This window comes from Peromyscus leucopus, chromosome 10, assembly GCF_004664715.2.
Source record: "Peromyscus leucopus breed LL Stock chromosome 10, UCI_PerLeu_2.1, whole genome shotgun sequence".
Lineage (NCBI taxonomy): Eukaryota > Metazoa > Chordata > Mammalia > Rodentia > Cricetidae > Peromyscus > Peromyscus leucopus.
The window spans coordinates 59,978,300-59,991,064 of NC_051071.1; the positions used below are offsets into that span (position 1 = coordinate 59,978,300).

Here is a 12,765-nt window from a genome sequence, read left to right on the forward strand (position 1 = left end):
CAAGCCAAGAGGAAGGGATGGTAAGAAGCCAAACCTCATGGACGCAGATGGCATGGCTCTGTTATCCCCCCAGACCAATTTTCCTGTATTGGCTCCACAGCAGAGCACCCAAGGGAGCAATGAGATCGTCGGAATCACTGCTCTGTCCTGTACGCTTCGGTCGGCCAGGCCACCAACCCCATTATCTAACCCGAGCAGACATCTGCCATGAGGGGATGTCAAGCCTCGAACACACAAAACAAGATGAGCTTGAATGAGCGGCGCAACTCCCAGAATTCAACTCACCACTCATAATGTTCATCATGAAGGCCAGGCCCAGATGTCTGTAACCACAAAATATCATCTGAGTGACTTGATTTGTGGGAAGGGGCACTTCACGTGGTAAACTGTGCTCTGGTTTTCCCACATTGACTTCCTCACAGTGGTGTCTGGTGTGAAACTCAGGATGCCTTAAACCTACGACTTCTTCCAAACACTCTTACTTGCTCTAGATTCTCCGGAGTTCTACCCACCTCAGCCAGAATAGCACTTGGCTGCTCAGAGTGCACTATTAAGACCACCACAATCAACATTTTAAACATGCTCACTGCAGCAGGGTCTCACAGTTGTTTACAAGGCTTACAAGGTAGGTATTTGCCCTCTGTTTTAGACATGACAGGGATGAACTTTTGGGAGTTGGCTTTTCTCTAGAATATTCTATATCCCTAGTTTTTAAAATAAACACACACACACACACACACACACACACACACACACACACACACACGTATTTAAACAATGAAGCAAATGAGGACAGAATACCTGGTCTACTCTGACTTACAGCCAGAAAAGAGAGATGGCTACAGGAAGAATAAAGATGGCACTAAAATTGACGGTAGGACACTGGAACACTAGGACTTTCCTTTCAGAACTGAACATGGTCACAACCATCTCTAACACCTTATTTCAGGAGTGCAAACAACTCAAGCTGAACAGTCAAACCAGAGAACAGAGTCTATCAGCTCAGACAGAAAGAACTCTCCTTTTATGGGGTAATAGTCTCAAGTTTTTCTCATCTAACAATTGCTGTGGCATTAGCAGCCGTTTTTTTGCTGTACTCGAACATTCCAGAAGGGTGGACACAGTGCGCACCACACAATAGCCACAGTTTATTCCACTGGCCAAATTTTATCTTATCACAAAATCCCACCGAGACAGGAATGCTGTTGAGTCACTGGGGCTCACTCCTGAAGAAGGTGACCATGCTCATTCCTCACAGTGACAAACAGTGCGGATCACAGCAGAAGGAGAGCCAACCCATGCTCCCTTCCCCAGCGTGACAAGCCACATGCCTTGGGCCTTCCACAGGGCTGGCCACTGGCATATTACGGGCTGCTGTGTATCTGAAAGTGCTCAGCATCCAGCCACAGATGAAAACCCTCCACAGCAGGGCTTCTCACCCTGCTCGCTGCCTCAAAGTCTCCATGAACAACTAAAACTCAATCTAAAATGCAAAGCATCCCAAAGCCCCTGGTTACAACACTAAAGCCTAGAGCTGGCCTTAGCCACACACAGTTCTTCTGAAAGTGTGTGTCCATGGAGCTCGGATGTGAAAGCTGGACTGTCTCAACATTACTTTGAATTATTATCATTATTGTGTGGTGTATGTGTTTGGCGGATGTGTGTGGGTGAGTGCATCTGCCCATGTGTGAGTGCGGGGCCTGAGGCTGAGATAGCCTCCTCTGTCACAACAAGTGTGTCCTCCAACACACTTGTTGAGACAGGTCCTTCACTGACTTGGATGCATCAATTCTCCTAGACCACAGGCCAATGAGCTCCAAGGAGTCTCCTGTCTCATACCCCCACTCACAACCCCATAAGGGGATTATAGGCTATACTCAGTTTATCGATGGATGCTGGGGATCTGAACTCAGGTCCTCATGGTTACCTAGCAGTCCATTTTACCCACGGAGCCATCTTCCCAGTCCCTCTTCTCACTTTTTTAAAAATATTTTTTTAAATCTTGAGTTAGTTTTGTTCTCATGGTGAAACATTGCTATTTAATTTCATTTTTAAATTAACTTAATTTTTTATACTAACTTGTTATAATTAAAACATTAATTTGAAAAGACACTGGGCATTTTGCTCTAGTTTCAAAGCACTGGTTTTACTAAAAATAGTAACTTTTTATTATTAAAAGGCGAACTTGCAAATTTAAAAACAAAAGAACTACGAAACAGTCGTCACCACGTCATTACAACTAAGAGCTTTTCTGTCACATGAAGACAGCAGAGGACACTGCCTGGGAATCTCCCATCAACCAAGTTCTACTGAATTCAGTTCTCGTGATGCAACAAAAGTATACTATGCCCAGCCTTTTACACAGAGGACAAAGGGTAGTGGAAAACAACCCAGCCTGAGTTCCTCAGCCAACAAGACAGACAGCTGGGATATTAGTATGTGCCTTGGCCACCTCCCAACAATGACAAGGATCAGCTGGCACAGAGATTACAGAATCTTCCATGCGTGGGGTAGAGTTCAAAACATGGGTAGTAGTGAATATATAACTGTTCTTCAGGGACAGATAACTTACACTCTAAGGTCGAAGACTAAGTCATGGGACTAGTTACTACTCCTCAAAGGTTGAAGACTAAGTCATGGGACTAGTTACTACTCCTCAACACTGAGCCGGGTGAATCTATACTCCAGGATCCCAAGTACATCTGCCGGTTCCATTACAACAGAAGCAAAGTCCAGCATGGATCTACTATGCAGGAGGCAAAGCTCTAGGAAATTCAAGGTACAGGAAGTCAATTACTCTGGGCTCTATGAGGCTCTCTGTCACTTGACACAAGGAAATTAGAAACGCCTATTGATTTTTATTTCATTTTCTATAGTTTAGGGAAACTAATTGAAAAGACAAAACCAACCCTGCCTCTTTGTGGAGAAGAGTCCCTACAAAGCGTTTCGGAAGTAGTGCCCCATGCCCTCAGCGACTCGCTTGTCTCTGACTGGGTACATCTGAACTCGGGTAGGAGGTGGCGGTAAAGGATGAGGGAAGGTCACTGCCGGGAGAAACAATGTGGCATCAGAACCCGAGTCACTATCAGAGGCAGCACATTGTTGTCTCCCACCCCTGTCCCTGCGGGCTGTGAGTCAGCAAGGCCTTGGGCAGTGATCTTGAAAAATGAGCCGACGAGGAAAACTTCTCAAAGGCCCGTGTTCCTTGGTGCTGTGGTTGTCCTGTGGTAGAAGGGCTGTGTGGATCGTAAAGGCTGAGGCAGGAGGCTTGCAACTCTGAGAAAAGGGAGGGAGAGGAAAGAATGAGGGTACCCCCCTCAAGGTACACCAAGGTTGCTAGTGGTCTGAAACTCTGAAGCCAGTGCAAGCACAGGTGACTTTTCGATTGGAAAAACAAAACAACCACAACAACAAGACAGGAACCGACTGGAGAGTTGCATGAGACGCAAAGGAGAAAAACTACAGTGAGGTGGGATCATGGAGATCGGTGTCTGGTGGGGAGGCTGCAAGAAGGAAACCCAGTATACGTCACTAAGAGGAGAGGGTCTGGTCACGGCCCTACCACTCATCTAAGCCTGGGGTTGTGCTAAAGGTGCACTACAGGGAACAGGAATAGTGCACACACATGGCAAGCCCACAGGTCAGCACAGAAGTGATGCCAGCTGCCGGCCACAGGGGCACAGTCAAATTCACCAGACCCTTTCTCCCCAAAGTTCTCCTGGCCCGGATACTTAGACTATAGTATCTTGGCATCCTGGCCACACTCAGAGATCAGAGAAACCAAATCTGGCTCCTTAGCACAGTCACACAGAAGAGATCTGATTCCCAGGCCTACTAAAACAACAACAATATCAAAAACAACAACCTCATCAAAAATAAACAAATAAAACACTTTATAGAATGTATACTTTGACTAAATGTATAAGGTGACTTTGACTTTTGATGAACTCATTTATCTCTTTTATGTATTTTTACGCTTTTTATTTTCAGATTTCAGGCTCTCAAATAACTGCCTGTTCACATACAATGTAAAAACAAACACAACACATAAATAATCCTATAATCCAAGTATATATTATGTTAACTGAATCAAAGTAGACTGTAAATTACTTTTAGATGTGGCATTTGCTATTCTTTTACATCCCATCAGATGTAACAAAAAATGAAACTCCTATCCAAACACATCATAAGCAAAATGTGTTCTCTTTTAAATTTTCTTCTCAAACCACAGTCCTAAGGTAGAAATACATGGCTGATCCTTTAATAACATATAATGTCTTAAAGAGTACAAACCAAGACAACCTTCAAATGCATACAAGTATATCTGTATGCACACCTTTATGAAATTTCAACAAATGGCATGTCTGGCATTATTTATATCTTTACTTTCAACTCATGGAAATTAGGTGGGAGAAAAAAGGAATTAAGTAACGGAATGAGGAACAAGCAGTATTAACAGCTAAAAGTCCCCATTTAACATCAATTCTATTCAGCTTATTCTTGTTAATATTATCCTGCTTCTTGGATGGCATGTGAAGGTAAAAAGAATAGGGACAGGCGGGCACAGAGCAAGCAAGCCCCAGGCAATGGAAAGACACGTAATTAAGTTAAATGATCTGGTTACTGCGTGGGCCAGAAACTGAGATAACATCCTGAATGGAGAATGTGAACCATGAAGGCGCGGGAGACAGTGGGAGATTCGGGCTTTTGAGATACAAAGGCACCTACTCACCTGCTTTAGAACTTCAACCAAGACTAAACAAAAAATGAAGTCTACAGCCAAGTCCCGCCGTTCCAGGAGATAGTCTCGCTCACGATGCTGCTCATCTCTGAAACAAGAACCCAGGACGAGAACTGCACTGAGACTCCAGGTTCCAAAATGGCTACTGCACAGTGGTTGGCTGGAGCTGTTCACTGCATTCCTCCTTAGCTCCAGCGCGTACGAGTGAGTGTGTGCAGGGTGGGCAGTATTCAATATCAACTGGGATGGGGACTTGGCTTCAAAAACCCACTGCATGTATGGCATGTTCTGTCATTTTCAGATATCTATACATGCCCTTCACTGTCCTATCTACTAGAAATCAGCCTAATAGAAGAATTGGCATGAGGAAGAAAAATACTTCAATTTTCATCTAGAAAACCTTGGTAGGGCTTCATATTTTATTGGTAGCTTCCCCCCCCCTTTTTTTTTATTGGTTTGTATTGAACTAAGCAAAAGCGCTAACTTTTTTAGGTGGAGATTCAAGGTGGGGTGACTTTCTCACACATCTAAGGTGAAACTTTTCCACAGGACACATACCAAAGCGTAGTGCTAAGCCGCCAGAAATCGCCTGAATGCAGATGTTCTGCGTAGCCCAAGGCCCCTTGGGGAATTTGCAGGCAGAAGACAATTCTTTCGGGTCCCAATTCTTTCGTTCTTACTGTATCGTAACGCTTCCCTCGACAAATATACAAGCTGGGCCTTCTCCGAGTTGGCACCCCACCTTATCTCCCACCGTCCTTACAAGCTCCACAACTGAATTCTGGGGTGGCTCTCCTGAGATTTCTTTCTGCCTGACTATCCCGGGGATGGATGCCGTCAGCCTACATCTGATACAATACATTATTAAAGTTTAAGCATGCCTCGCCTTCATTCTTACTACCACACACGGTCCATATAAATACTCGACCCACACTGTTTCTGACTCAAGTAATCCATGCTCAAGTAGCCAAATGACAGAAACTCAGCTTGATACCACTATGGCTCCCTCTGCTGCAAGCGTCCCAAGTCCAGGTAAAACGGAGTGACCTAGGCCACTTACCCCTTAGATTTCGTGCTGGACCTAGGCCTGTACTCGTACGATTCATCGTCGGTTCCGTTCTGGCGTCTGTACCAGTCAAACAGGGTTCGCAGTAAGGAAGGGAGACAGTGCTCGGCCACGGAGCTCATGGAGCTTATCAACTGAAACGTAAGACAGAGCCAAATATCATGACAGAAAACAGCGGCGGCGGGCAGCGACCGCCCAACTCTAGGAGCCTCCACCTGGAAGGGCATGGGGACGGTCACTCAAAGGAAGTAAAACGCATCGCAGAGCTAAATGGTGAGCCAAGGCTTTGGCCATGTAATGAAACGAAACCAGCTTAAGTTTTAGCCATGAACAAACTTTATCCCAAACCGTTCAGTTTAGCTCAGGAGCTTGTGATCTTCCGGCACCCGCATGCCACATATGTGTGTGAAATCGAGTCTGTCTGCTACACCCTTGGTTACACTCAGGGATGTATCTGGAGAGCAGTGAGGTACACTGGTGAACCACTGTTTCCTTTCATAAGCATCCTACCCACCCCTTCTCCAAAGCATTTCTGCTCTTTCTCTGCCAGCTTGTGTGCTTGTATGAACAAGACTCCAAAGTGTTACAGTTTCTGACTGATAAGATTTGGAGACAAAGAAGACTTTGTTGCTTAAGGATGGCTGGAAAGGCTCCATCTCACCAGGTACTACTGTGACATGCAAGAGCAATAATAACTCTGATATCCACAAAATAACACGCTAGAGCTGTGGTGAAAACCAATTCTAGTGACTAGGACACCATTTTATAAATGGATGACATACTAATATGTAGAGAGTTGAATGGTTAAAATGCAGTGCATCCTTGATGCTCTTGGGTTGCACTGGTTTTAGCTATGTCCCTGATGGCTCGGGTGTCAAAGGTTTAGTGCCCCACCCCCCCTCAGGCTGGGGTCAGAAATGGTGGCACTTTTAAGAGGTGGAGCCTCCTGGCAGAAAGTGGATCACCTGGAGGGCAGGCTCTTGAAGGGAATGTTGGGATTCTAGACCCTTCCTGTTTCTCTCTTTACTTCTTAGCCATCACAAGCTACTACCAAGATATACTGTGCCTTCAAGGCAGGACTCAGCAGGATCAAGTGACCATGGACCACAACCTCAGATGCCATGAGCCTAAATAAACCTTTCTTCCATCCTCATTAATATCTTCGTCACAGCAGCAGAAAGCTGGTTAATACCAAATTCCAGGTAAATGCCATTGATTTCTTTCTTGAACAAACCCAACTTTCCAAGACTAGCTATAATGGGTAGCCCCCGGTCATATATCATCAAGGATTCCAAGGCATTTCTATATCTGATTCAACCCACTGTCTCTAAAATTAACATTTTTAAACCAGCACACAGTCAAGCATGCTCCATGGAACTTTGTCAATTTATCTAAGTGAGCCACAGAGTAGTCAAGAGCCTGTTCAGTCCTGTGACTGTAGGAAGATAAATTGTTATCTCTAAAAATCAATTAATTCCCTGATGTTTCGTGCTCTTTATAAACTTCAAAATAAAGCTTATCCAGGAAAAGAGAAAAGAATGGCACTGTTTACTTAATTCCATGACCTCTTTTTCATTACTTAGCCCTATAATCTCCTTCATGATTTCTAACTTCCTTTGGCCTCCATTTATTATAGATTACTATAAGTGGATATGCTTTGTAATACTGGAAATTATCGTCAAAACAAGGTCTTAATTCTATTGTTCCATGTGCTTAAAAAATTACATTTTACTAAAATGAGTAGTGTGGCTCAAACAAAACTTCATTTTGTATCTAAGAAAGAAGAATAAAACATCGTCTGTTCTGCTAAATATATAATACACAACATTGTTTCCATTAGCAAACCATTTAGCACTCGTTTGCAGATTTTAATGACCATTTACATTAAAAACAAAACAAAACAAAAACCAGAAAACATCGTGAAAATGGATGGCACTGAGTTAGAGTTCAAGGCCTGACTATCCACTCACTGATGAAGCAGATGCTAATGTTCTCATTACCTCTGTGGTAGAGTAAGCCCTGAAAAGCACTGAGTAACTGGGAGTTGCCTCCCTGTGTGTAGTTTCTTTGTAGACCAATGTCTACTCACTCAGTGCATGTGGAAAGCTGGCTCTTACGGAACAGGTTGTAAAGGCCAGGGCTACGGCAGAGCCTCTCTTGGAGATGAAGATTTAGAAAAACTGTAGTCGGATCCAGCAGCAGCACAGGATTCTGGGAGCCTCAGCCAGTAGTCCTAACCAGTCTGCTGCTTTATCAGATCAGTTAATCTAATACAAGCATTCACTTCCTTTTCCTAGACATGTTATTTTGGAAGGCTGCCATGCTCACCGCTCACCTTTAGAACACCAGTGCACCAACAGAGACAGTATTTTGAAAAAGGAGGTCCGTGAATATTAGTGACACCAGATGTTATCTTAAATAATCATGTAATAAAATGATTAGGATTATGATACAGGGCCTGTGAGCCAATATTTTAATCTCAGCAAAGGGACAGAACTAATAAAAGAACAAACTTTAGATACTGAAATTCTATATACAGGCTTCCAAGGACCATAACAGGTGAAAATATGTTAACGGTTAAAAGGCAATATTAAAGTATTAATGCTAAAAGGTAAGGTAACATAAGGTAAAAGTTCTAGATCCCAGGGTTAGGGGTAGTGGTGCACATCTTTTAATCCCAGCACTTGGGAGGCAGAGACAGGTGGCTCTCTGAGAGTTCGAGGCCAGCCCATGAAGACGGTCTCTAAGAAATGAACCCAGAAACAAGTAAATAGTAGACACAAACTGGTACACAGTGTGAGATGGAAGGATTTAGTTAGCTTCCTGGGAAGGCTTTGAAAGGCATGTTAAAGACATCAACCATGAAAGGCAGAAAGTCCTGACATGCTGAGCCGGTTCACTGCTCAATTGCAGGAAAAGCTGCCATTTAGGAGTGCCCAGGGTCACTACACAGGATGAAGGAGTTTCTCAACGGTGGGCACGTGCAAACTAGATTATTATTAGAACAGACACAGTCCTCCAAAGAAAGACTGCTCCCCCAAATTACAGTACCTGGTCAAACTGTAGGTCTTCACCCCTCTGCAGAGATCTGGATAACAGCTTCTCCTATAATAATAAGAATAAAAAAATAGAGCTTAATACAAAACATTAGAAGGCCGCCATGTGATCAACAGTTTAGACTTACAGTTCATTTTGCTTTTGTTCCATTTTTCAATAGGTTGCTTTAAAGAAAGGTAAGCCTCTGTCTTACCCTCGCCACAGCAGATGACTCAAACTACTCCCATGCAAAGAGACTTTGCATGAGCTCTCTAAATAGAGTGGCTCCATTTATGACAAACAATTCTTAGATTAAAGAATGAAAGTTCAATGAAGGACCTGTTTAAATTCAAGTTCACATGTCATCACTATGCTTTTATTCATTCATTTGTTTGTTTGTTAACCAGTGTTGACTAGGTTGGGGATACAGAGGAATGACAGAACAACCATGTGTGAGGCGGCCCTGGATACCAGAGAGCAAGTGAGGGGGAGAGGGAGGAGAGGGAGGGGAGAGGGAGGGAGAGAGGGAGGGAGGGAGGGAGGGAGGGAGGGAGAGAGAGAGAGAGGAGGGAGGGAGGGAGACAAGGAGGTGTGGGTGGGTAGGTAGAAAAGAATAGATCATTTTTTGGGGGGCGGGGGGCTCATGCCTGTAATCCACCATTGAGAAACAGAAGCAGGTGGGAGTCTGGGGCCAACTTGGATTATACAGTAAGCTCCAGGCCAGTGTGGGGTACGGAGCACAAAGTGAGGCCCTGTCTCAAAGGAGAAGGGGTTAGGGGCCATGAGTGTTTGTGAATAGCATCCGCATACAGCGAGGTGGCCACGCATGGCCTGTGAGGCCAGGTAGCTGGATCTGGACGCGGTCTGTCTGGAGGACTTGGGAGCTCTGTGCTTTGCTTTTCTCCTTTGAAAATCAAACAAATAAACATCATATAAGTGCTGTTTTCAGAAATAAGCTAGTTTAAGGTGGGGTGGCGGCCTGTCCAGTTCTCTCTACGTACTGAAATTGTTTAGAGAGAAGAAACAGCAGTAGGTAGGTTGCCTGGGAACCATGGCTCTAGAAAATGCACTTATTTCCCCTCCCTCTCAGGCTGCTAAGTCAGTTTTCCTTGGTGTATAATTCCCTATTCAAGGAGGACTCGAGGAGGTGTAGGTATTTTGTACATGAACTCTTTTTGAAAATCAGATTTATTTCATTTTTGTACAATTTATTTATCTTTAATTTTATGTTCTCTGGTGTGTTGCCTACATGTATGTCTGTGTGAGGGTGTCAGAAGCCCTGGAACCGGAGTTTCAGACAGGTATGAGCTGCTGTGTGGGTACTGGGAATTGAACCCAGGTCCTCTAGAAGAGCAGCCAGTGCTCTTGATGGCTGAGCCGCTTATTCTTCACTATGTGTATCTGCACATGAGTGCAGGTGCCCACAGAGGCCAGAGGTGTGGGATCCCCTGACTGGGCATTACAGGTGATTCAGCCTCCCGTCTCTCCCTCCAGGGGAGGTCTCTGGCCTCTGTGAGGACCTGCACTCACATTCACATGTCACTGAAATGAAAATAAGAAAATAAACCTTCGAGATGTGCAGGATTTAAGTCTGTACCTTGACAACTGCAGTTGGCTAGAACACATGAATCATAAGCTCAGTCACCAAGGATGCATCAGCGTCACACCGAAGAAATCAAAGCACTTGCCCTGGGTGTCACTTGACCACAGGCGAACCCAGATGTGAATTGTCTACTTTCCTCTCCCCATGTCTTCCTTCAACCCTGTCTGTCTGTCTGTCTGTCTGTCTGTCGGTTGTGTGAGTCTGAATCTGTGCACCTGCCTGGAGGCTGTCTTGTGACTCTGTCCCCGCGTCTGTTTGTCCCTGCGTGTCTGGGTTTTTGTAGTATCTGTGTGTGAGTTCCCCAGACAAAGGGCTGGATCTATTGAAGAGTGGAGAAAGTGTCACGTGGGGAAGGGATGAAGAACGCTTTACACAAGTCTTTAACCGAGTTTTACAAGGGATTAAGTTACTGACTCCAGCTGACCCCAATTGACCCCAATAACTAACAGTGACAAACACCCTTATAATCAAGCAATGGCCGTATCTTGTGTTCAATATTTACGGTAGATATTCATTTATGAGACTGTTTTTTGTCTGTCTTTGTTTTTGCCTGTTTGCTGTTTCCAGCCAATAACTATCAGAACACTCATGTATTATTTCCGGTCAGGGACACAGAAGAGGACAACATGTAAGATCACAGCTGTGCATTAGCTCAAGGTAGAAAAGCTGAGGACATGCGAAATCCACAGCAGGTAAGGTTGGTTGTTACGGTGTTCTCTTCAAGGTGGGTTAGACAAACAGGCTGAGGACACAGTGGGACAGCAATCTGAGTCTTAAGTGACCTCGAAGTGTTATTATTAACCCTGGCTGTGAGGTCCAGAGAAAGTCCCAGTCTCTTAGAACAGAAGAGATAGTTTTAGAATCAAGAAGTTACAAAAAAAAAAAGATAAGTAACCTAAGACGAAGAAAGACCACAGCTTATTCTACTATTTAAGAACAACAACAAAACCCTCCAACCAATTAGAAGGATTTAGTAGATACATTGAATCACTAACGAAAGAAAGGAATGTCTTAGTGTCAAATGTATTTGAACTGAATTATTTAGATAGGAGTTTCCTATCTAAAACTTTCTGGATTCCAGTGTTGTTCGTTTTATAAATTTAGACTTATGTCTTCAATATATGAGAGGCTGATATCACACATCAAAAGGTTTGATGTGGGGGCCGGAGACTGAGCTCTGTGGTACGGAGTGTGTGCTTCCCAGGTACGGCCCTGGATGTGATGCCCAGCACCGCCAAAAGAAAACAAAAGGTTCCACATCTGCGAATACCCCGAGGAGCCCATGGCTGATGGGGAGGGAATCACTTTCTTCCGTGGGGGAGCCTCATGAAGCTCCTGAAAGCAAGGAAACTCACTGGGCTATTAAAAATAAAAATATGAAAGTATAAGGGAGATTAGTTTGTAAGAGGAAGACAATTATGGAGAGTGTAGCAAAAGGGTGATGAGGAGTGAGCATGACCAAAATATATTATGTACAGGTACAAAAATGTCATACTAAGGCCTGCTGCTATGTATAGTTAATATATGACAATAAAACATGAGAATGCGAAAACAAAAGTCTGTGACTGTTTACATTTTGGTATAAGTTTACCGCCTAAAATATAAGGCAGGAAGTAGATCATAGAAATATGTTAATTTGCCCTTTCACAAAAATACGGTGTTTGTTCTCTGAGGGAGAAATCTACATGATAACTGTACTTTGTGGACTGTATGCCTCAACAGACAAAGAACAAAAGAAAGAGATTTTTTTTTCCCTCTTCTATTCTGTCTTGCCTCATCAGTACTTTGTGCAATGTTCACGGTTTAGCCCTAGATTTTTAAGAGCCAGGCACTATGATGTATATGAGTCTTCAATGAACTTCAGAGTATGGGCAGCCTGGGAATATAGTTCAGTGGTAGAGTGCTTGCCCAACACTTGTGAGGGCCTGGTTCCTTCTCCAACACACACACACACACACACACACACACACACACACACACACACACACACACACACCTGAAGAATCATACCAGTATGTAAGTACAAACTGAGCAAAGTATTAAGAACAAAAACTTAGTGCTAAGATTGCACTATGAAGACTTATTAATATCTAGCTGTGAATATTAATGTGAGTGCTAACTTGACCTGATGAAAGAATCCTAAGGCAGCTGACAAAACATTTCTGGGTGTGCTGGTGAGACTGTTTCCAAGAGAGAGCGACAATTCAATCAGTGGGCTGAGGAGGTAGGGTCTACACGTCCCCAAATGGAGAGGCTCATCCGATCAGCTGAGGGTAGACTGATTGAAAAATACATATACTTAGAAAGATTCTCCAGTAG

General features: G+C 43.9%; 1 protein-coding gene across 9 annotated transcripts in view; it reads right to left on the reverse strand.

The window, feature by feature from the left end:
- The window catches only part of Fryl (FRY like transcription coactivator), a 242,412-nt gene that overhangs the window by 104,349 nt on the left and 125,298 nt on the right, over positions 1 to 12,765 (reverse strand). For all 9 annotated transcript variants that reach the window (XM_037209095.1, XM_037209091.1, XM_037209094.1 and 6 more), the window contains 3 exons: positions 8,859 to 8,912; positions 5,802 to 5,941; positions 4,733 to 4,829 (listed from right to left, as the gene is read on the reverse strand). In XM_037209095.1, coding sequence (XP_037064990.1) covers positions 4,733 to 4,829; positions 5,802 to 5,941; positions 8,859 to 8,912 — 291 coding nt within the window. The remainder of the gene's footprint in view (positions 1 to 4,732; positions 4,830 to 5,801; positions 5,942 to 8,858; positions 8,913 to 12,765) is intronic.